This window comes from Anguilla rostrata, chromosome 1 (assembly GCF_018555375.3).
Source record: "Anguilla rostrata isolate EN2019 chromosome 1, ASM1855537v3, whole genome shotgun sequence".
NCBI classification, from domain to species: Eukaryota; Metazoa; Chordata; class Actinopteri; order Anguilliformes; family Anguillidae; genus Anguilla; species Anguilla rostrata.
Window position 1 is genome coordinate 48886771 of NC_057933.1, and position 24929 is coordinate 48911699.

Consider the following 24929-nt stretch of genomic DNA (forward strand, 5'->3'; position numbering starts at 1 on the left):
GCTGCATACATCACAGGAGATAGATACTTACTACTTAACCCTTTAAGGTGTAAGATGACAAAATGTGATTAGAATGTTCTTGACTGAACATTCCAATGCTCATGTAACAATCATCACTGGTAATTGAAAGCGTTGGAGTTATAGAACACGATTTTGAAAAATAAATTCCAAAAAACATACTGTTCAAAGGCTTAAAGTGGTGATTTTGACTTAGCTACATAACACATAACGGTTTTGTAATACTAAACTATAAAGTATAAGGCTTCCCACTAATCCATTTTAATGTCACTGCACAGTGGTGTGGGAGACCAAGGGTCTATCCCCATGTCTGCCATACTCTTGTTCTCAAGTCAAGTCATACTCTTGGCCTACTTGAGAACCCCCGGCCTCCATAATATAAATCTGCTGAGATAAAGTATTATATAACCACGCATGGGTCTATTTAGCAGAGAGGACAAGACAATAAAATCTTTAATTTTCTTAATAACATCTTTATTAAGAACACATATAGTAAAGATACATAAGATTGTTTGAGGGGGTGTTCCAGAAGGAGCAGGTACGTACAGGAATAAACTTGGGTTGTGATCACTTTCTCTGAACTGTCCCTTTACATTAGCACAGCTACAGTCTGGATTAAAGACAAACAAATTCATTTAGAGGGCTCTTGGGTGTTTTATTATTTTAAAACTGTTGTGCGTCCGTGTGAATGATTCATAAGAAAATCCAAAACTTTTCAATGAAAAGTTTAAAACAAAAGGAAGCCTTTTTTGTCAAAATATTTTACCCCTCTGCCTTTCTGTCATTAGAAACGGCTTTCTCCTTCACACCTATATAAGTGTTATTGCATATTGCCTGATTCCTATTCATGCTGTAGTCGAACATCCCCTCATCAGTACAGTACTTTTTATGCAACCCCTAGACACTCTCTCTTTGTGCAGGTTTTCACATATATCTGTGCATTTGTCTGTGGTCTAGAAAACTGCTGTGCGCTTTTAATAAAATAAAAAAGTAATCAGAATAATTGTGTGCCAAAATATCATTAGTCATTCTCAAACTTTGGGGGAATAACTTTCCTCCCCATTTCCAAATGCTGAGGACTGTGTTATTTTGAATACAGTAGATAAAAAACAGCTTTAAAAGCTGTTTTTGTCTCTGTGGTTTGAATAAGGTCACCTGCTCAATGCAGTCTAGAGGGGAATGTATTATACAAGCAGTAGATTGTCCATATTCATGTTTTCACTTCAATTGACACTTTTACCTCAAACCGCAGCGCTGCTGATGGAGACAAACAAACAGAACAAGAGTTAACGTTACCATTACGCCATACCTGTAATAATGTCATCATGCACATAATAGTGTAATTTATTAAAATTCCTATAGCCAGTGTTCTTAAATTAAAATCCAAATGGAATTAGAATTTGTACCAGTGTTTGTCTGGTATTGAGCAATACCAATGCTATTGCTGTCCTGTTTTACATGATGGCACAAATGCAAGCTGCAGCTAAATTTCCACATTCACTGAAGAGGTAGGTGAGCACAGAAATCAACATACTGTATGAATGGAAAATGTAACAAATTTTAGCTGTATACCAAAATGTTTCAACTTGCTTACTTCATTATTAAGCAGCGAATATGATTAATGAGTTACCGTGTCTCTATATAGCTTTGCTTATGGGTTTGGCTGGTGAACATGATAAACTACAAATATTAATAAAGGTGTTTATAATCAGGTTAGTTTTTGAGCTTTTCATTTTCACTTAATTTACAGTATCAGCAACATATAAAATGTGTCACCTTGCTGCTGCATGTATGTTGCTTCATCATATTGGCCATGATCTTAGCATTGGGTCAACACATTTGTTTTAAGATGTTCTGTGGTGACCTCGATACGACTGCAATATTATCATGCAACCCTACTTGTATTGCATTGGTTCCATAGGATTTATAAACAGAGTTGATTTTGTAATCAGAGAGACTCAGATCAAAGCTGGATGGAATGTTTAAATTTTAAGCTGCATTTTGTCTTCAAATTTGTACCCATCCTCCTAAAATTAACTCATTTACTCATTTATTTTGCAGTTCTATACACTTAAAATATATTTTTTACTAGTGATACAGTAATAACATGTTTAATTTTTGTCTATGCAGAAAAAAGGCATAAAAAACATGGCTTAAGAACTGAAAATAGACCTTTCTGCATGAAACTGAATATTTCCTTTCCTTCAGACCTGAATCTACTGAATGGCATCCAGTGTGGTTCTGTTGGGAAAGATAACCCAAGGACAGTGCTTGGTTCAACTTGCCAAGCATTGGTAACTCAGCTATGGGCCACTGATCAGCTGTAACTGTGGTATATCTAAACTAAATTCTTCCGCAATGTTTCACTTTTTAATACCTATTGGTTCATTTTCATGTTCAGATTAGAGACAATTAAGAGGTGATTATCAATTAAATGTAAAGTAACTTTTTTTCGGTAAATAGCCCTTGTTTGCAAGATGCTAGAACATTGCTCAAAACCACAGGAAGGAAGCAATGATACGAGACAACGTGTATATTGTCAAAATGTATCTGCCATGCTGAACCATACCCACTTCAGCAGCTCTAGGAAAGGTACAAGCTGACTGACAGCACAGAATTGTTAGACTCAAATTGTTAGCGCTGTGCTTAACACTGAAATTTCTGTCTCCCAGATGTTGAAGAACAAAATTGTAATTTGGTGGAACTTTTGAAAATTTGTAGAATTTGGCATTGTGACCAAGTTCAGTTCTATGGCAATGGATTTTCTGCACTGTAATATACCACTGAAAACTCTCAATACTAATTAGAACCTTCTTTCGTAAAGGCATGGAGAACAGAAGAAACGTAGGAGCTGCGTATCTGGTGAATCTACACTCGCTCTTCACAGCACCAGCAAGCTCCAGCAAGCTCCAGCGGGAAGCTATGGCACACCACTTTCCTGTGCAGTTTGGCTTCACAGTCCAGTGTTCTTCACATTGTGTAGGCCCCAAGTCTGTCCATTGGCACTGGGAGGCTAAAATGGCACATGCAGATCTGGCAGCTAATTACTAATGCTCATAATCATAAAAGATAATAAATACTCCATAAATTAAATAACACTAATAGTGGCTCTAATATTGAGAAACACCTGTTTCTGAATCACCATAAGATATAAGGCTAACGGACGTTTTCTTTGCGTGGATTATGGTGAAACACTACAATCATTTGCTTAATGATCTGCAGGCTCCATCTTGAGTTCTAGATTTATATGTCTACGGTATATCTATGCATGACACACCCTTGTCGTGTGTTCTCTTTGACAGTGATGCACTGGTGTTTCCCAGTCTCTTTGATTATTGCTGGTCCCCTCATTTCGACAGCACTCTCTCTCCGCCTCGAGGGGCTATGGGGTTCCCATGAGAAGGTAAAAGGTGAGCGCTACAATGAGCAGCAGGCAGAAGGGGGAGGAGAAAGTCTGGTAGGCCGTGGAGGGCATGAAGATGTCCTCATACTTATAGATGCTGATCATGTGATCGGAGACAGGGGGCGAGTCGATGTCATGCCGGGTGATGGATCCTGTTTGAAGCAGCAGGAGAGAAGCATTGATTGGTCAGTACCTTCATCAACAAAATATTTTGTCAATGAATGGAACTTTTTAAAAGCATTTGCAGAAGAATAACTTGTATTACCAACTGAACAGAGGCAAGAATGCACACAATGAAAACTGCAGCTCTCACAGTCTGGTGCACTCTTTCTATTTCAACTTAGGTCTCTGCCACTTTTCTTGTATTGCTATTTGGACAGGAGGTGAACAGGCAGTTTCTTTCTTTCTTAAAACTGCCTGTGCACAGAAAATAAGGCTGACTGTTGCAGATCTGTATGTTTCTCATTCCTGTTTACCGAGTCACTATTGGTCAAAGTGTTGACCAGTCTCTGGTTAAAAGGCAGCTCTAAATCTATCTGGACTGTGGATCTCGAGAACTGGATATCAGAGAGGCTAACTATGTCCCCCAAGAGAGTGTGCAGGGGAGGGCCACAGCTGGCTTTATAAAAACAGGATAGTACCATTTCTCTGTATAATCGCCTCAGTTACTTAACAGGACCATACAGGTTACCAGCTACCCAAATGGGAGATGCACTTCTCCCCTTCTTGTTACTTTTCCCCCATGTAGTACTATGTGTAGGAAAATAGTCACTTTATTGTAGGTGCGTGTATTGGAGGAATGGGTGTGCTTCAACTGCATTGCTTCCTGCTCATGTACAGGGAGAATGTGAGTGATGTGAAAGCATAGTTCAGCAGTACAACTGCAAAATGGGAGGAAGAGGGCCACACTCTGACCCATAGGAGCCCTCCAACCCATGCTATTGTGGACTCTCACCTTGGATGGCGGGGCCCCATGCGAACAAGTAGTACCAGCTTAAGTGGAGGTCCACCAGCGTTTCTTCGCGGGGCACATAGAGCGGCCGCTTGAAGCGGCAGGTCACCCGGTTGTTTTCGAAGATGCCCTCCTCATCGCGTGCCGGGTTCCTCTTGATCTCCTTGGCCCACTGGCCCACGTTGTAGAAGTGGTGTATCCGTACTCGCCCGTTGTCGTCATGGACGCAGCCCATGACATCATCCCCTCCCTGGATGGGGGACCAGAGAGACACTGAAAATTCCAGGCCAAGTGGAGTTTTAGGACTTGGACCAATTCTGTGCCAAAATCTAGCAATGGCTTGGTTCTGGCTTCTCATTTTTACCTTCACTAATGTTAAAGGAATGGTCAGGCTTTTGGGAAATTTGCATTTTGGCTATCTTGCCCATAGTTAGATGATATATATATACAGACGATTGGTCCAAAATCTCCCATAGTTGTTCAATTGGGTTGAGATCTGGTGTGAAGGCCACAGAATATGATTCACATCATTTTCATACTCAACCATTCAGTGATCCCTCGTGCCCTGTGGATGGGGGCATTGCCATCCTGGAAGAGACCACTTCCATCAGGATAGAAATGTTTCATCATAGGAAAAAGGTGATCACTCAGAATAACTTTGCGTTTATTTGCAGTGACCCTTCCCTCTAAGGGGACAAGTGGACCCAAACCATGCCAGGAAAATGGCCCCCGCAGCATAACAGAGCCATCGGACCTCCTCACAGCAGGGGTCAAGCATTCAGGGCTGTACTTCTTAGTGTATGCCACACGTGAACTCGCCCAGCTGTTGAGAATACGGTGAAGGAGGACTTATCTGACCATATCACTTTTTTCATATGTATGTAGACAAGTGCCTATGGTTTTTCACCACTGTACTCTCAAATGTGCATTTGTCTTTGTAATGAGGGGTTTATGCAGTGCAACCCTACTATGGTATCCCTCTCTATGTAGTTGTCGATGCACTGTTCTTGCTGTCGCAGTCTGATCACATCCTGCATTGAAATTCTGAGTCACAGAGTTGCTCTTCTGTTTTTCCTTACATATCGCACTAATGCACGGAGCTTCACGGTCATCGAATGTGCACTTTCGACCACAATTTCCGATCCTATTTACTGATGTCTTTCCCATAGATCTAAATGCAGATGTCACTTTACTCACTGTTCCTATTGAAACACTAGCCAGTTGAGCAGTCTCTGTGACTGGAGCTCCTGCCATTCATGCCCAAATAATGAACCTCTTTCAAAGTTACTTTGATCTTTTCCTCTTGCTATCTTGACCCAAAATCGTGGTCAGCTGGGCCTTTTTTAGCATTTTTATACATGTCACAGAGCATGAAAAGATGTTAATTGCTTAATTGTATCATGCAGTACTCCTGCATGGAAGCATCTGCATTTGTTATGTTTCTCCACTCAATTATTCAGGTTTATATATCTTTGTATAATGAGTACATTTTCATTTGTGAAAAGGTGAAAATGGGCTGCAGTGTCTTTAAAATACCAAAACCTTTTTCATCACACCAGTTTTGATCTATGCCAGTGCTTGCCCTAACTTTTGCAGACTACCTTTGCAGCTCCATAATGTGCATACCGTTTTCGTCCACCCAAAGGCAGTTCAATCGTGATTCAGTTCGCCTGTAAAAGACTCTGCGTCTCCTGCTTTGATCTGCTCTCGTTTTCTCCCTCCGAGCCCACCTGAGTCTGTCCCCACAGCCCTACTCTGCTTGAACATGAAAGTAAATCATAAATCTGGAAGCAATTTGGACTTGCGAAGTAATATGCTGCCACATTTCTTGTATTTGTCTTAAGAGTGCCAATAACACAAAAAAGTGATTATGACTCAACTTGAATTTGTCTGACATTCAATTTTGACACCAAGCTCAACTTGGACGTGACCAAACTCATTTTAGGCACTCTGGTTGTCAAAAAATGATAATCACTGAAATGTTGTATGGACAAATTGACATGTATCCATGCCCCATAGCCCCCTCACCATCTTCTTATCGGAGGAGAACCCCACGGCCACCCAGCCGTCGGTGTCCGCGCTCATTTCGTACTCCACATCAGCACCAATCCTGCGATAGCTGAGGAAGTAGTCGCAGGTCTCTGCATCGCAGCCTGGTTTCCCGTACCTGGGAAAGGGAGGCACATGCGTCATGTTGAGCCTCTGTTCTCCAGAATCCCCCCAGTGCCCTAGTCCCCACCCCACCCAGCACCCCAGCATGTCAACAGGCAGATTGTCAGACACCTCTATGCAAACAAGGCCTGAAATAATTTCCCAATAAATCTTATATGGCTGTTGCCCCATATGGATATTATACCAGGAATATGCACAGGTATTGGTCCTGTATTTTGTTTTGTTTTTTCAATTTATTCTTATTTAGGAAAATTATAAAGACACAGAAAATTATGAGCAACAGAAACAGACACAAAACAATTGGCCAAACAAAATAAGTGTACAGTTAAAAAAAGGTTTTCTGTGTTACAATCACATACTATGCATGTATTATATATTGTCATATTACACAGTGAAATGTCCAGTGTTAATACATCTCCAACAGTCTTAATTCAACCCTTAACAGATAACATTTGGTATCACATTCCACTGTGGTACTAAATGTTATCTGTTAAGAGTTTAATTAACACTGTACATTTTACTATGTACAAAGAAATGATCTTATGAATAACTAAGGGCCATTCTGTATTTTATCATAGTATTTGAGGGCTGAAGCCGCTCGCTCCATTGATAATTCATTAAGTCATTGAAATCCCTAAGCCAAATTTCATAAATACAGCGATTTGTACTATGCTCTCTATGATTATGTGCATCTACTCCTTGTTATTCACCCTGAAAAAGCACATTTACAAATTGTTATTATAATGATAGGATTTTTTTCTGAATTAAAGCAGGAAGTGGTGTTGTTTCGGGTTAAGTATAATTGCTTTATCATTGATTTTCTCAACAGATCTAACTACCTGTTCGGTCCTTTAAATGTGTTTTATATCCTCTGTTATAGTTAGTGTACTGTCAGTCACGTAATAGGCTTGTGCTCTGGGATTGCAGCCAGTAAAACAAGACTTGCCTTGATTTACAATACAGTAAATTATGACTTGCTGTCACGCTACAAAGCCCATCTGTCTCTAAGTCGCGTCTGTCAGCAGCTAACTCGTGAGACAGTATTCTCCAGTCTGACTTAGAGAGCTATCATTTTTACACACTGACCATTTAAACAGCTTTATATTTACAAGTGAAACCTATGTTAAGAATGGACCTTGCTCACTCAGGGGTACCCCACTAAGAAATTGTCAGAGAATTTGGCACACATATGCACTTTTTAACCCACAGTAACATTAGAGTGATGTGAAGTACACAGTAGATACTTAATGTGAACGCAAATGCCTGGTGACAGCACGATGCAGTACAGGGGGCTTATGAGGGCTCAATGGGCGTTGTTAAACGCTCCAAACACAAGGTGCAGTACCACGTGTGGCAGCAGTGAAAAACTACTGTGATGAGTCTGCTAGTTACACATGACTGAGCCGCACAGTTCTTCTGTTCTGTTCGCATCAGTGGCGATGCAGGAAAGACCCCTGCAGCAAATGTGAAGCCAGCTGTGCTAGCACATCTGTGACAATGTGACTCAAGTTGACCGTCTTAGAAGCAAACCAGGATCTCCGTGGGTAGATCCTGGATTTAGAGCAAGTGCTTAGAAAAGTCAACCCTAACATTGTTCACTTGGTGGCATCAGAGCTTGCCAATACTGCAATGTGAACCATCTTCTAAGACAGTCAAAATTGAGAGCACCATGAAGAACAATATATATTCATGTCCAAATTAAGGGAAACACTTATTTTCAGAGCAATATTATTAGATTTTGGAAGTGAGATTAAGTTATGGCTACTGATTGAAATAATTGTATTTAGTTCTAAATAAACTTAATTGAAGTTTGACAGTTTTTCTGAAAATTTTCAGTTTAACTATCTGAAAATTAACAACAGGGAAATTAATTATTTAGAGACACACCCAGTACCACATTATATCTGTGATCCTTACAGGAGGGCACCTTAGATCTTACCTGACGCAACCCTTGGTTATTCCACAGTCACTCACTTTGATTTTAGCGAATGGATCTACAGGTGGGGCAGTGGGGAAGGGATAACCTGAAAATGAAAAAAAACAAGATCCATCAGCAGAGCACAACCCCATGGAAACGATATCCAGGTGGATCATTTTTAGGTACAGAAGACAGGACTAGATGAAGGGGAGTAGGTTATCATGCCATACAGGATCTATGACAACTCTGTCACGATTATCACAATCAGTGTAAATTATGTCGGATAACTAGTTCTTAGATTACCACCTTTGAGAAACAGACAATATAATTTGATACGGCAAACTTGCCCTGTTTGACCATAGGAATGAATCTGTTTTCACTCTTCCCACTGTCATCCTTGGGTGAGTAGGGCCCCCTGGGATATCTTCTAACTGGGAGGTCTTAGAGAGTTTTCTCTCCTTTGAAACTTTATGACTTCATTGCCTTCTGGAGGAAACTCAAACACGCAGAGCCTGGCTATATGCTGCACAAAGAGAATGTTCCTTTTGAAGTTTAAATGCAATCTCTGATACTGAAATCACTTAATGTCTATAGTGGTTGTTGAGGCATGATATGTTGAAATCTACATTTTTATGGAAGCGGTTCCAGTTTCAAGCAGAAACCAACGTTTGGTTTTATTACATGGAAGATATGTTACCTGAAGGTGGAGATCGCAACTGGTGAGATTTAACAATTACCTGCCTACAAAAATCCACCTCTTGTTGTCAGGAGCAGTAGTAAACTTCCATGTTTCTTTCTTTGATAGCTGAGCTAAATCACCTCCCAACATAGCTATGCTTGATCTTTTTATAAAGGGATTAACACCAGGATTCTTTTGATAATAATGTCATAGTGCTTAGCCCTGCTTTCAGCAACATACGGCAACGTTAATACACACATTTGTCACAGTTTTCATATAAGATAGTCCCAGTCTGCAACCACACCCCCACACCTCACACTTCACCAAATCAGTGCAGCCAGGTTGCCCCCTCTCTCCCTCAACCATGCCCCCTCCCTCATAGAACCACAGAAAATGAAATGCAAGCTGTTCTTTAGCTAGTCAATCAGAGTCAGGAGGAAGAAAGTAGTTCTTGTGGGGCCTTAACCTCAGTCAGTAACATCTGCTGCTGTGGACATTCTTGGGTGGGTATCTGCTGTTCCCATCTGAGGAATCGGAACCTTGCAGCGAGGCCTGGTGTTGTGTGGTGTTTGGTGTATGCAGGATCTGAGGTTTTAGTCATTCAGCTCATCTAGCATTTTTACATTTTCATCCCTGGCTTTTTGGAATATTTGGCTGTCTTTTGGTTTTTGTACTTTGATCTTGGTTTCCCGGGGTCTGTTTGGGAGAAACAGGCTGTGGTTTGGTATTTTCTTTGTTTGTTGTGTAATTGTAACCTGTCCATCTCTGGTGATTTTTAAGGTAGTTGACCCTCGTCTTTAGATTAAATGTGAATATTTGTTCTATTTCATAATTTTAATCTGGTTGTGAGTTTGATAAAGGTTGATCCCACAGGCTTCTCTATCAACAAATGTGATGATTGAATTAATAATTGATATTTTTGATAACAATGAACTAATTAAATCAACTAAATGTATTTTTCATGTTGGATAAGTGAGGGGTTTTAAATAACTGTTGATGCACTGTTCCGTATTCAGAGTGTCTGAAGTTAAACGAGGGCGTTTACTGGTTTAAAATGCTGAATTCAGAAAATTAAACATATTTCACTTAATCCTCACTTCGCCGACAGAGGTGTACTGTTTTTATGGTTTGTTTTTTTCTTTTTTTTAAGTCTCCCAAGTTGGGAACAGCACGTTCCTCAACCACAGGCTAAAGTCTCAATTTGGGGTTCCTGCTAGGGGTAGAATTGCTTAAGCTGGCCAGGGTTCATTAGTGAGCGATAAGAGTCTCTCTTCTGGTGACCCGCAGCTTTCTTTTTGTATGCTATTCGGCTTGCAGTGTAAAAACTACAAGCTAGTGTTTTGAAGGTGACCACAAACGTCACCTCCTTCTGTGGGTGGAGGTGGTATAGCAGTTACCCAAGAGCCGCAATGTGCTATTCAACATTTTGTCTTTCCACAACCACAGTCACAGTCACAAATTGGAATAAAAACACAGTTTTTGTCTTTAACGCACAGTCAGTGCGTCAGTTAGTCAGTGCATCGTGCGCGTAGTGAACCCAGAAGGTATGCAACATCCTCGAGGAAACGTTTTGAAGGTCCCTACAAATAAGGTTAAATTGGTTTTTATCATATTGTGCACAATTCTTAGGACACGTAATAGGTCTGTGCAAATAAAATGTTTGCAATTAAAATGTTAGCATTTTGATTTTCGTTCACGTATTAAAACGTTGCGCAGCAGAACTCTGAAAGCTATGTGACGATGGACACTGTACTGCGTAGGAGTGATTGCTGAATAGGGATGTCAGAAGCAGCGGGTTGCTGGCCAGGGTGCTGACAAAAGGCTGCGCAAAACGTTACTAATGTCATTCTGAATACACAAAAATTACACAAACAAATGAGGTAATCGTAGTGAAAAAACGATAGTAATTAATAGGTAAAAATCTACCAAAAGTCGTGTGCCCAACGCTAAACGTAATTCTAGGAGAACTGTCTTGTAATTTTCTAACCGTCTTATTGAACTGTACCCAGAATCACAGACATATAGCCTACCGGCATCAACATAAAACCAATATAAGCGAATTAACGTAAATTGGGTATTTAAATACATTGCCAGGGTAAATAAAAGGAGGACAATATACGTAGTCTTTCTTTACAGCCAAACCTCATTAAGCCATAAGATCAAATAGAATATTGTTCAGATTAATCAGGCTTACCCTCATCTGTTAGATATCTTGACTCTAGGAATTCCGAGGCAAATGTACTGTATGAATCCTGGTGGGTCTCTTTATGACCCGGCTCTCCGTGGTCTCCATGGCCGCCCCGCGCTGCGTTGTCATCGGTGGGACTAGCAACAACTCCTCGCCAGTAGCCCGGGTTTAACAGGAGAAGCAGCTGCAGTAGCTTCGACAATGAGAACATGGCAAACAAGCCAGGTTGTGTGTGTGACGAGAAAATTCTCTATAAATTTTGAGAAAGGTTGAACAATCGCGTTAATGTCTGCATTTGATTATTTCTGCAAGGCATCACTTCATTGGTAGGATATATTCGGCATAAAGTGCCCGATAAATGTAATGCTAATTTAGCATTAGTGAGCTTATTCACACCAAAATGCGATATGGGGGCTGCGCGAGGGTCAGCGACACCGAATCCATTCAGACGAACGCGGTTAAACCAATATGGAATTAGAGGGATTTGTGGCAAGACCTGTTTGTTTTCGGGCAGCTCTTAAGCTTCGTGGGAAACTAGTGGCGTGCGCTTTATTTAATTGTGTCTTCTGTAGGCCTATTGCATGATCTTATTTGTTGCCGTGCCATTTCTTTTGTTACTAAATACGTATGCCAAACATTGGTTTCGTCCTTTCCTTCTTCCTGGCTGTGGCGTAGCATAGCGGTACTTGTATCAATACGGGATGGTAACGTTCCAATAGGACATTTGTCAACCAATGAACATTTTCAGAATTCCTTCTGACTCGTAGATTTTTTTTTCTTCAGTGCAGACCACGATGATAATAATTGCCTAATTATAGAAAACGATATGTATAGCTAGATATTAAACCTGGAGCTGTGAGGCAAAACATACAATGGTATAGAGCTCGAAATTGGACACATAGGGCAATTTTGCTGGGTGCTGCTAAAACCATGCATGCATGTAGCCTAGCCTTAAAATCTAATTAATAGGTTACCATGCGACAAGAGATAATTCCTCCTGGTTTCCCTTTCTGTACAGTATTATGTTAGTCTATTATTCAGAATGACATTTCTGACTGAGGGCTACAGCTCTCGTGGATGAGATTCAAATTGCCCTCCTCCCACAATCTTGTATTTGCAACAGTGGACAGCAAATTTCTGGGAGTCAAACATCTGGAATTAGACAATAATGTGTGAAAGAGTTCGATTTCTGGAGTTCATTGTTCATGTGGTCCAGGTTCATCTTTTGCGGTGCATTATTTTGGGAGGAGGATAGCATTATTGAATCCAGGCCAATGACTAAAGTCGAGGGAATGATAGGCAGGGATGAATGTGCACACAGGAATATTCAAAATTAAAATAAAAGGAAAGAAATGAAAAAGATAACATGACAAAAAAAGTTTTTTAACAAGATGCCAAGATGCCAAGCTGATGAAATCAGTTTGCTAAAGGCTATTTTAAAGGACAGATTTATTTATTAATTTATTTTTTTAAATTAAATAATCATTCATTAGGAGAATTCATGAGAGAATCATTCATAAATGATTATCCCATTAACAGCTTCTGGGACATTTTGTACTATACTTATTTATATTGAATCTTTAACCTTTTTTGTCAAGGAAGTGGACAATTTTCAAATGCACATTTCTTCTCCATCACAAGATGTAAGCCTAACTATTCCAACAAAGACTGCTGCCTCTCTGGAGTCTTAATTCAATCTCTATTGATACGCTCACTGACATTATTACAAAAATGAAGTCTTCCTCATGTACCCTTGACATATTGTCGGCCAGATTTCTTAAGGAGGTATATAGATCTGTCCATCTACACATCTTCACTATTATCAATGCATTGCTAATGACTGGTACTGTCCCAGCCTCATATAAACATGTTATTATAAACATTATTAATCCACTTCTGAAGGTTTCAGAAAAACTTGTTGTTGAGCAATTGCTTTTTTAAACTGATAAGATATTTTTGAAAAATTTCAGTCTGTTTTTGGGGCTAACCATAGCACAGACTGCTCTTTTTAAAACGATGACTGATCTGCTTATAGCTGCTTAGATCTTTTAGATCTTAGTGTTACTTTAGATTGTGTTGACGTAGTCAAAGGGTGGACATATCCGGTTCTGTTTTAAATTAGTTTTATTCTTACCTTTACAACAGGTCTTTCAGTGTAGCTATCATATGACTCAGGGTCATCTTGTGTTAAAATGATTTGTGGGGTGCTGCAGGGGTCTTTTCTAGGACCATTTCTCTTCTGCATTTACCTGCTGCCCCTGGGGCATGTCATCTGTAGACATAACGTCACATTCCATTCTTATCAGTCTAGATACCACCAGTGCTAATGGTGGTATCTAGGCCGATGCTAACTTAATGTTACCCAGTTCTGCAAAAACTTGGTGTTTACTTTGATAACCATCTAAGCTTGGATAAGCAGGTTAAGGCAGTTGTAAATCATGTTTGCTTCACCACAGGCGAATATCTAAGCAAAATTAGTTCATTTTTATCTCAAAGAAAACTCAAGACTGTAATCCATCTCTTTGCAATTGGAATACTGTACTGTAGTTCCCTCTACACCTGCCTGTGTCAGCAATCTTCACAGATTACAATTTGCAGCTGCAGCTGCCAGACTCCTTGCAAAATCTAAAAAGAGAGAACGTATCACCCCAATACAAGCTTCAAAACATTGGCTCTCAGTTCATTTTAGGATTTATTTTTAAATTCTACTTTTAACTTTTAAGGTATGTTATGGATTAGAACCAAGTTATCTTAATGATCTTGTAACCCTGTAAATACTGTAGCATATATACAGGCTTGCTATTTGTAATGTGAAGTAAGATTTTGAAACTCTTGTTTTGATTATGTAATTATTTTTCATCTTCCTGTTTTCATTCATTTTATTATTATTTCTTTATTTTTGTTTTCATCTTCTTTTCTGTTGTGCGTTGTTATTTTTATACTGTCTTGTGAAGCAATTATTAAATGTGTTTTTAAAGGTGCTATATGAATAAAGATTTTTAAAAATATAATAATAATAATTATTATTATTATTATAGATGTCACTAATTAACAGAAACTTTAGGGTAGCTAGCCTTCCCTTGACTTCTTTTTGTTTCAGCTTGAAGCCTATTGGCTCTGCATCATGTTCTATAAGTAGTACATCTAAAATATTAGATCTAAATTGTAACACGGTGTAAAATTTAGTTGCACAAAAAGGAAAAATTGTTTGTTCTATTTTTTTGCTTTTTGCGTTAATAAATTCATTATAGTGTCACTAGCTTTCTATATTATTTTGTTGATGGCCTGCGGTCTGTGCTAGTGCATGAACTGCAGATTTGACAAGTTGCTGTACTGAACACCACTGAACTATTTAAACAATAGCATTAAACTGCATTATACAAACAACAGCAAAGACCACATTCACGGAGAACAGAAAAATAAGAAAAGCCTAATCAGGTGATAAGGCTAAGTAAAAGAGAGGGTCAGGGTGGAGGGGCCTATGTGCAGTCTGTATACGTGGGTCTTCTCTGCTTTTTTGATTGCCGTGGGAAGCTCATTCTGCCACTGAGGGGCCAGAACAGACAATAGACATGACTGGCAAATGTAGGCTCAGAGAGGGGAAGGAGTCCTCATGGTAACCCAGAAGTGCCCAATCCCAAACAGAGCTCTCTGGGCTCGCAGATTTCAGTGGTGTATTTCTGGGGACATGAGGGCCCATGAGTGGACAAGGCCTTGAGGGACATACAAAGGATTAAATTATACAAGACTTCTGACATCACCCAATGTGTGACACCTTGCTGAAAGACAGAGACTCAACCTTACTCAGATTTATATGGTGAGAAAAGGAGAGGCGAATCATCCACAACATGAACCAGGCACATAGGAACTGTAAATTTCCTGGGGGTGGGCTGTCTAATAAGTTTTTAAAGAACAGCTTTAAAATAAGTTAATTCTAATGACTTTTGAAAGGAAAATGACATGAGAGGGGGGCGAGTGAAAAGAAAGGAAATATGTCGTTTTTTATTGCGGGTTCATGCAATGTCATAGAATTACAGCATGAATAAGGCTGGGCGTATTTGTCATGGAAAACATTGGCTAACGGAGCAGTTACAGAAAGGGTTGTTGAAATAAGGTTGTTGAGTCCACAAGTCCACAAGTCTAGAGAATGGGATACAGCCGTGTAGAGTAGTAAGGATATACACTTGATTCAAGTGGCTCGCCAGCAGAGGGCAGTGAGGAGGGGGTTTCATGGCAGTGTTTTTAGGATTTTTGAATAACTAATAAACGTGTAGCCATGAACAAACTCCAGAAAACATGTAATAACACACCACATTCAAAAGTTTTCTGATTGTGGGGACTTGCCACTCACTTGTCCTATTAAGGCACTGTTCTAGTGCCTGGAACCCCACAGTCCAGGACTGAATCACAGTCGTGCCAGCGCCAATATGTAGGGTTATAACAGTGAAGATAATTCTGTTTCAGCCACTGATGTGCTGTGCTGACTGTTTCTTGGTGATGTGGAAGTCCTCACTGCAAATAATCCATTGTAAACCACCGAAACAAGTTCTAAAACAGATAACCAATATGAAAAAGAAGGGAAACAAGTCAACGGGAGTGGAGGGTAACGGGGAGGTATTGGTGTGTGGTGGATTAGAGCAATCAAAACGAGTTATGGCAGCAACCTAATCGATTGTAAAGAAGCCTATATGTCCCCTTACACTTAAGTTCCTTGGCAATTATCGTTGGAAAAGTATGCTCCATCATTAACTCCTTCACTGAAATCAACCTTCCACTAATTCTGGTTGATAAACCTTGAACAGTAGTGCAGGCTGCGTTGAAAGCAGGGAGTATATGTATGAGGTGTAGTTGGTGGATTAGGAGGCAGATTGAAAATCGGTCACGAGGAGGCAAACCCTTTACAAATCTAATGCAAAGACATGGCTTCATCATTTACCCACAACACTTAATACACTCAGTGGAAAATCCTTGGAATCTAGGCAAAGTTAGTTCATTCAATGAGTATGCCAGATCTATAACAACCTACACGACTGGAAATTGGTCCCAGTACATCCTTTGTGGCGGTACTAGAGTTGGCTTGGAGAAACCAATGAACGTTAAAAGTGAGGGGCTGTTTGAAAATTATGTAATATGCTAGTGTAAGAGAGGTAGTAACATGAAAGAATAACAGTTGAATTTTGGCACCCTTTGTGGTTTGTGGTTGGATATGTTCAGCTTGTCACCAAATGTAATGTTACGCATGTTCACATTTAATATTTGTATTTCTTATATTTAAACACATTATTACAATATATGTTCATGAAAATTAACATAATAACTATTGTGAATAATAATACCATACATGCAGTGGTAATATGGCATATATTACCACTACATATATGAAATTGACCACACCATATATCAACAGCTGATATGGGATTGATAAATAATATTAAAACAATATTATCATAACAAGGGTACAAATATTAGCGTAGGCTATTACCACATTTATCAAGTCTTATATAAAATATGACCAGCTGTACATTACTCAAAGTGAGTAATTTTTATTTCTCCCACTAGATGGCAGTATTGATTTGCATATTCTACCAGATTCACATGATTTAACCCCAAGGGAGAATAAGAATTGGATAATTTGAGCAAACAGCTGTAGGCTAGCTCTCCACGAACAATGGCTTACATTAAGCTTGGTGGATGTCTTCCTTACGGAACTCAAATGCAGGAACATGAAAAGGCTGCAGGATGCAACACATGAATTGATCAGGTATGTCAAACAAAACAAAAAAAAAATACATTTAGGATTCCCAAATGTTTACCCTTCACAATATACATTACAGCTGCCTGCTGAACTGAAAATGCAGGCTAAATTAGGATCTTCCATGATCCTTGATTGTTTATAATCCATGACACAGCCAAGTTACACATTATAAAAAGAGGGTGCGACAAGATTTGTTACTTAGCTCCAAATAATGTCTAATATTATTCTGATTGTCTTCCAAGGCGCCCAATAATCTGCTTTGTCATAATTGAAATATAGCCAGTATGTCATGTGACATATTTCTGAGTAATATGATGTGTCTAATTTAAATCTTGACTTTGGTAAGTCCAGTTTAAAGACCCATTCCATTTATTCAGTTTAATTTAATGCCATATTTTATGCAACAATGTAACAGTATAATTTTATTTTCCATACCAAAAGGATTTATAGTATGGTAGTTGTCTTTATAATTATGAGGGATTTTAAAGAAGTAAATAAAAGCATATTGAACCTTATTATTGCACATCATATGCATTAATTGAAATTAGAAATTAATATAATTTTATCTATTTATAACATTTTCTTTAAAAATCCTCCTGAAAGCCTGTGGGATATTTTGTTTGAAATTGTTGTTGTTTAACCTTTTAAAAAGGGGTTATATCTGATGACTACTTATATGGATGAGTGGACACAAAAGACTTGAAGCACATTGAGCAATGCTCATTATTTTAAACATATAGTGACTTTCAAATGAGTCTGAATTGCCAGAAATACTGTAAGCATCTGTCCCACAAAACAAGGATAATTTCTATTTCAAATGCAACAGTGACACATATGATCTGTTTGTTTTTCAGTATAGTTAACCCTTTGGAGTAGCAAATTCAATTGTCGTGCAGGTGGAGCATTTGGAAAACGCACATTTTGAAGATATGATCTGCCGTCCCGTGGGGTGGGGGGGGGGGGGGGGGGGGGGTCCCCAGTTAAACACGGTTACAGGTGACCTTTACTCCATTCCACCCAGTTTCCTCCCTCTGAGGCCACTAATCAACGCGATCAATTCCCGACACTTGTTCCAGTTCCCGGCAATTAGCTCACATTTATCAGGGCTATTATTCGCTCCTTAGCTCCGGCCCGTCTAATGGCCTCTCCCAATTACTCCGAGCAGGCCTGCTGTGCGGCTGCCGTCTCCGTAATTACACCTCTGCGTAATGAAGAACCTTGGGCATACCTGCCTCATCTTAATAGCCACAAAGGGGACCATTAATTACCAGGGAGGTCACATTGTGGCCAGACTGTCCTGAAACCTGCTAAATGTCACCCGGGTCTCTCCTGGGGTCCGCGAGGCCGTGAGTGACGCGGGGACGGCGGTCCGTTCAGAAACCGTGCGCGTGTATTCACGCGAGCGCGTGTGCATGCGGGCCCTCTTAGTTTTCACACTGCTGTCACAACTATTTCAAGACCACCTATCTATCTGCCATTCAGACACTTGTGGGTGTGTGTGTGTGTGTGTGGAGGGGGGGGCAGCTCTTACTTTCCTCAGTATTGTTCAATTGTTTTTGCGGACACCTGTTTCCCCGTTCAAAATTAAGTCTTTATTTCAGCTGGCCAAATGTCCTCATAGTAACTAGAGTTGGAATTGCATCATTTGAGCACTGTCCAGCTCAGGCTAAAACACTGAGCTGGCGCAGCCAAGCTGGACATGCTTCAGTGGAGCAGTAGGAGGCACATAGATGCTAAAGCCAGAGGTAGCTATCTACAAAACAATACCTTTAAAGTAGACACATGATTTCCTTCCTGTAATAGGCCACAGAGAAAGGCGTGAAAACATTTGCGCTCATCTTCTCTGTACTTTTCCGACAGCCCTTTGAATGGGCATATTCTGACCACCTGCTTATGTGAGCTCTACAAAGCCAGCATCGAAAAGCGCTGAAGGTCTGTGGCAGAGCGGCGGACCGCGCTGCCAAGGGGAAGGCACAATGATGCCCGGCGCATTGTCGGATCTCACATTATCTAGAGCCTGTGGAGAATACAGAGGCATTGTGGCCGTGAGCGAGTTCTCCCAGGATTGCTCTCCGGGGTTGGAGGCCAGCGAGCCCAAGGAGACAACCCCCTGAGCCCCAGCGATGCTCTGACCCCACATATGGTTACTGTTGTGTCTGGGGACACTGCCAACCCAGTTCTACTTGGACACACATCTGAAATGTCAATCACTGGGGTGGACCAAAAACCCAGCCGTAAGTACCAACTCCTGCCCAGTTCTGGAGTACTTGCTTACATTCAAACTCCTGCTCACGCTTTGGCCAAGTCTTTTGGCTGGATCTTCCAGCTCAGATATTTTTGGTAGGGGGGATGTGTCGGGGGAGGGGGTGGGGGGGGGTGCAGGGGTCGGGCAGGGTGACAATGGGAGAAGCAATTATCATTGTCCTGCGGTCTCAATACAAGTCTCGAAAGACGCGAGAACCTCATTTATATAGAGTCCCAAGCCCCCAAATTGTACGTCAGGTAAGTAAAGCTGGCATGTCCATTTCTCAGCGGCTCTGCAATTTAACGACAGGGGAATCAATAGCGGGCCGCGGCGCTCGCTCAAAATGGCCTCCTCCGTTGGGCAAAATCTCCCTGATTCCAATCCATCTCCTCTGTGAGCCCATTACGGCGCATGATGCTGGAAAGTGCTTCAGGTGTCCCCATTAATCTGGGGACGGTGTCCCTGGCGCAGCTCCCCTCCCCTCTCCTCCCGGGGGACTGGTTTCTGCCTTAATGGAGAGGGCTCTCTTTGTCAGCGAGAAAGGTCTTCATCACAGTGTTTAACCGCGATAAGCAGAGTGATGCGCGCGGCGCTGACTTACGCGGGAGGCGCGGTCGGGGCGGCGCTGCCATGGCGATTTTCCGCCAGCGGTCGAAGCGGCGGCGGGCGCCACTTGTTTGTGATGGAGCCCACTCAGGCCAGCTCTGAATGAGATACAAGAGGGAGCCTCCTCATCACAACATCATAGATTAGCAGGGCCATTTCCAAACAGCCCTGGATCGAGTGAATAGGGGAGCGTCATTATTAGCACATAGATCGGCAAAAAGCTTGGAGAAGAAGAAGCCTATTTCAGAGCGTGAAATGCACTCATAAATTTAAGACCGACATTTTCACTCATCACAGTTACGCCATTTTTTTAAATGGCTGAACATGTGCAGAGACGTGTGGGGCAGTCTAAAGGGTGCTACATGTGAGTACCCCAGTGTGTGTGTCCTGTTCCCATTTTAAAAATGTGTGTACTTATATTATTTCATACAGTAAAATTTGATGGAACACAATTTGTATAAATGTACCTATACTGAGCTACGAGACATTTTGAAAGCTACTTCTATCACATTACATTTTCTTTTCAGCCTCCTTTACTTAAGAGTATCACAGCGTAATCCTGGGGCAAATTGCTGACAGCATGTAATTCTCCGCTATGGACTTCCATTTTCAGAATTTTCACACCATTATTTTTCCATCGCGTCCAACCGCCAGACGGAGCCTGCCGGGGCATTTACGAGCCCGCCCCGCCCCGCGCCGCGCCGCGCCGCGTCCTCGTTCGTAGCGGAGCGCTCATTAGCAGCGGAAAGCGACGGTGCTCTCACGGCCTCTCGAGTCGAGTTCCGCCCGCTTCCTGGCCCCGATCTCGCTCCAGCGCTTCCCGTCTGAGTCGCTCATTTGAAGTCCGTCCACAGCGGCCCTCTTCACCGTTGCTACAGCAGATTACGCTTTGATCCAGGTATTTAGCACTTTAAACGAATCCCTCGCCAAGTGTCAAAATATTTCCACCGGAGGACGACTCTTTTCTCTGAGGTCGGGTTGGATTCCCCTGAGTGCCCAGCGCTCCATTGATTTTGCATTTAGACCTGATTTCATGTAATGGGCTGGCAATTTGCAGAACTGCTTTTGGCTTTAGTACCAATCTCAGTGCGTGAGTTCCCTCGTCCTGTATGGATGACACATCGACTGAGTCTCCACTGCCCCAACAGTACAGAGATACTATTGGGTTATGGGTGTCATTTTGGAGATACATTCTGTAGTTCCTCCAACTGGTACACTGCTATTTTCATTGAATAGCCGGTGTTTCATCGAATGCCCATTCGACCAGAGGAGCATACTACGAGGTGTGAACTTCCCTGCCAGCTCAAATGCCATGACAATAAGTTGACAAATGTCACACTAACTAGGGGTGTCTACAGGATTTTTTTTTCACGCACCCAGCTTCTGTAGATTAACAATGGCAAATGTATGCATTCCAATCCATCTCCATGCGGGATTGTCATAATGGTGTGCTGTCCCTTTTACTGAAATCATTTGTCTCATCTTTAGGGGCACTATCTCTTCTGTCTAAGAACAATTTTTATTTTGTTCAAACAAAATGAACTACGTGGAAATAGAAATTCCAAGCGAAGATCAGTGGCAGCGACTGGCCAAAGCAGGATACCGCGTTTTGTATTCCTGGAAGCAAAGAGGCGCATCACCAGTCGTCTGTGAGATCGAGACTGAGAGCAGAGTCAGATGCCAGCCTTGTCCTCATGATGAAGTGATCAGCTGTCAGACCAGAGGTCAGGGCCAATTAAAGCTCAGAGACCCCCCCACTCCCCCTCCCCCTCCGCCCCCGCCCGCCACGTCCGCTCTAAAGCCCCGACTTCATCCTGTAATTGAGGACGGGTCCGTGCGCCTCATCCCCGAGCGGGCGCCCCGCGGCGCGGCGGCGCTGTGTGCAGAGCGCCGGGCGCTGATGAAATGTTTGCCCGGGCGATTAGCTCATCAATGGGAGCGGCGGACGGCTATCGATCGGCCGCTCGCTCGCTCGCTCCTCCGGATCCCCGACACGCGCGAGGCGTGTTCCGGAGCGACCCGGCCGTCTCACCTCCACCTTCCCGTCCGGGCCCCCGCCGACCGCGGGCGGGGCCAGACGCAAACGATCGGCGCCACGATCGCGGCGGTTCGGTGTGATGGCGAGCTCTTCATCAGGGATACGTAATGAAAGAGGAGAGGGTGGACGCTTCCGTCTGTTGTTTTTGTTTTTCATTGAGAAAAAATCATTACCTCCACAGACCGTGAACCTGCAACATGAACGCGTCGGCTGCCGTGCGTTAAACTGTGAGCGCTGACAAAGTATTTAGACTCACATGGAAGTATAAAAGTGTTTGACGGCAGTTTCGACACTGATCACTCTCAATGAAAAACCATGGGGGAGAGTTAACCTAATATTGACCTGTCATGCACATAATCTCAAGCTACAGCAAGTAAATAAACAAAATGGTGGTAGGGAACATGTTAATACCATGTCCTCACATTATAATTATGACATGCATATCAAGCTCGAAAATCAATTTAGGACATTCCAAAAAAGAGTCAACATGTTATCTCAAAATGAATAACAGAAAGAGGCTATCATTTAAAGCACCTGCCATGCTCAAAGTGCATGGCCTGTACAAAGCAGATATATAAATGTTTGTCATGTCCAGACAGGCGCATTCATTCGGAAGACACACTGAATCCAAGTGCATGGCTGCGATACAGCACTGCAGACCTGTTATGCAAAGAAACCATCACAGAGGCCCCCAGTCCTAGTTCTTCAGAGAGCATCCAGTGAAAAACCCAAAAACCATTCTGACCCAACCCTATACACATCTACACCTTTCCACCCCTCATTATCCCCACAGCCTCAACACTGCCAAACCAGCTGCCCACTACCTTCCCAGCATGCCAGGTTTGCGGAAAGGAGATGATTTCCCCTGTGCGACGTCCCCTTAGCTGACACCGCCTGATTGGGGCTTCTTTCATCAAAGGAGACTGAAAGCATATTGAATTAAAATGGAAAAGAGGGCCAGGAATGTATTAAAGGACTCTGAGTCTTTTTTTCCGCCCCTGGGGTGGAACTGTGTGGCAGCGGCAGTAGTCGGGTGGTGATGAGGGAATTCTGCACCTATCTCTGTTAAATTGCATGTTTTTTATAATATGATTATTTTATGAATATTAATACATATAGTGTCTGCGTGTTTGTTGGTGTGTTGTAGGTAATTTTACTCATTGTGTCAATATAAACTGAAATTTGTCCAGAATAACTAAATTACTAAATTGTGAGCTGGTATATTAAGGGTAACAAATTATTATTAAAAAAGTATTTTATGTTCAGATGAGTAAATAATGAGTTCATGTTTCTTTGATCCAGTACAAGGTCACAATGTCTTTAAACACGATTAATATAACATTTGGTGTAATCATAAATGTTTTTGTCAGAATTTTGTTTGTTGTGTCGTAAATGTTTAAGTCAGAATTTCTCAAAGACATTGCTTAGCTTAGTCACTAAGTGTTACTTAGGGAGAGGAACCTTTGTGTCAGTGGCTTCGGAGCAGACAGGTCATGAAACAGCAAGACACACAGAGCTACTCATATTCTGAAATAATTTAACATTGATTGAAGAACCAAGTGTTTTACTAATGCAAAATAAATAAATATGTATCACATTTTTCTGCACATCATCCCCAGTACACTCCATAAATAAGGTCTATTTTGTGTATCAAAAGTTAAATACATGAAACGAGGACTCATACAGACCGATATCAGCAGGTGTAACCATAGACATCCAAGTGTAACTGGTAACTGTAAATAAACTAAATAAAAAACTTAGTTAAACTGTCTGAAATTTTTGTGCAAATAAATTTAACTGCAAATGATTTGCCACTTGTGTCAAGACATGACATGGAACTGAAATGTGTATCATAAGAAAGTTTTAAAATATTGCAGCATTTACACTGATTTTCAGAAGTTACACTGAATGACCAGAGTTCTAAAATGGAATAATATAATTAAATTTAACAATGCAATTAAATTTGGCACATATTATGAGAGACTAAACTTTTCAAAGAATCATTCACAGGGGGGTCTTTATCATGTCATATTCTGAGTATGGCCAAGTGATATGTATGCAAATGGCATAAATAAGTATTTCAGGTAAAGATAGACAATGTCTAAATATAATTTTTAACCACATTGCAGAATGTAGTTATATATCCTCACAATATAATGTAATTCGTTCATAGTTTTATGATATGCATTTTTGTCATCAAGATTTACCTACAGACAGTTATACGGCATGACATTTTTGCAACTTTAAAACAGTAAAGATCCCTGAGTTCATCACGAACCACTATGAATACACAATATATGCATGTAGCAATTGTTCTTTTTGAGGAAAAAATCATTTGAACTGGACACATAATTGACATATCACCTTTGTGCGTAAAAAGAAGTATGCAGTGTGGACGATCACAGGTAGAGGGCGCTGCAGCTCATTACGCTCTCACTGAATGGCCTCATCCGGTGACAGGCCCTTAAGCTGTGATTATCTGCACAGGCAGCTGTGGGACCTCTCGCAGCGGTCGAACCCCCCTCCCCTCCAACCTCCCCACCCCCCCCACCCCGCCTGCCAATAATTAGTCTCAGTTAATTACAGCCGAGCTGCAGGTTAAGCCACTGAAATCGCCCAAGAGCTCTCGCGCTCACCTCTAGAGACAGCCTTTATGAGCTTGGTGTCCAAACTCTAGTTGCACAGCGATGGGGGTAAGCATTGCTCCCCGCCCACAGCCCTTCAGCTTGCCTAACTGGTGTCAATAATCGAAATTGCAGCACAGGTCTTAATCTTAGCCTGGCAGCCAGTCAGTCAGATAGTGCAATGACAGCCAGCCACTCAGCATGTTAATGAGGAATGTGTGCGCATTAGACTGCAAGGGCTCAGCACCGAGCGGAGAAAATATGGAGACAGACTGTCTCTGGGTTGTCAGCGGGGGTTCGGTTTCGAGGGACTGCAACCTCAAGAGCGGGT

At 41.5% G+C, this 24929-nt stretch overlaps 1 protein-coding gene across 1 annotated transcript; it reads right to left on the minus strand.

Annotated features, from left to right (window-relative positions):
- Nucleotides 1-470: 470 nt before the first annotated feature.
- LOC135257190 (DOMON domain-containing protein FRRS1L) lies at nt 471-11889 on the minus strand. The gene is made up of 5 exons (XM_064339682.1): nt 11337-11889; nt 8485-8569; nt 6402-6540; nt 4377-4623; nt 471-3573 (listed from the first exon to the last, which is right to left on the minus strand). The coding sequence occupies exons 1-5, from the start codon at nt 11539-11541 to the stop codon at nt 3401-3403; spliced, it is 849 nt and encodes a 282-aa protein (XP_064195752.1). The 5' UTR covers nt 11542-11889; the 3' UTR covers nt 471-3400.
- Nucleotides 11890-24929: the final 13040 nt, after the last annotated feature.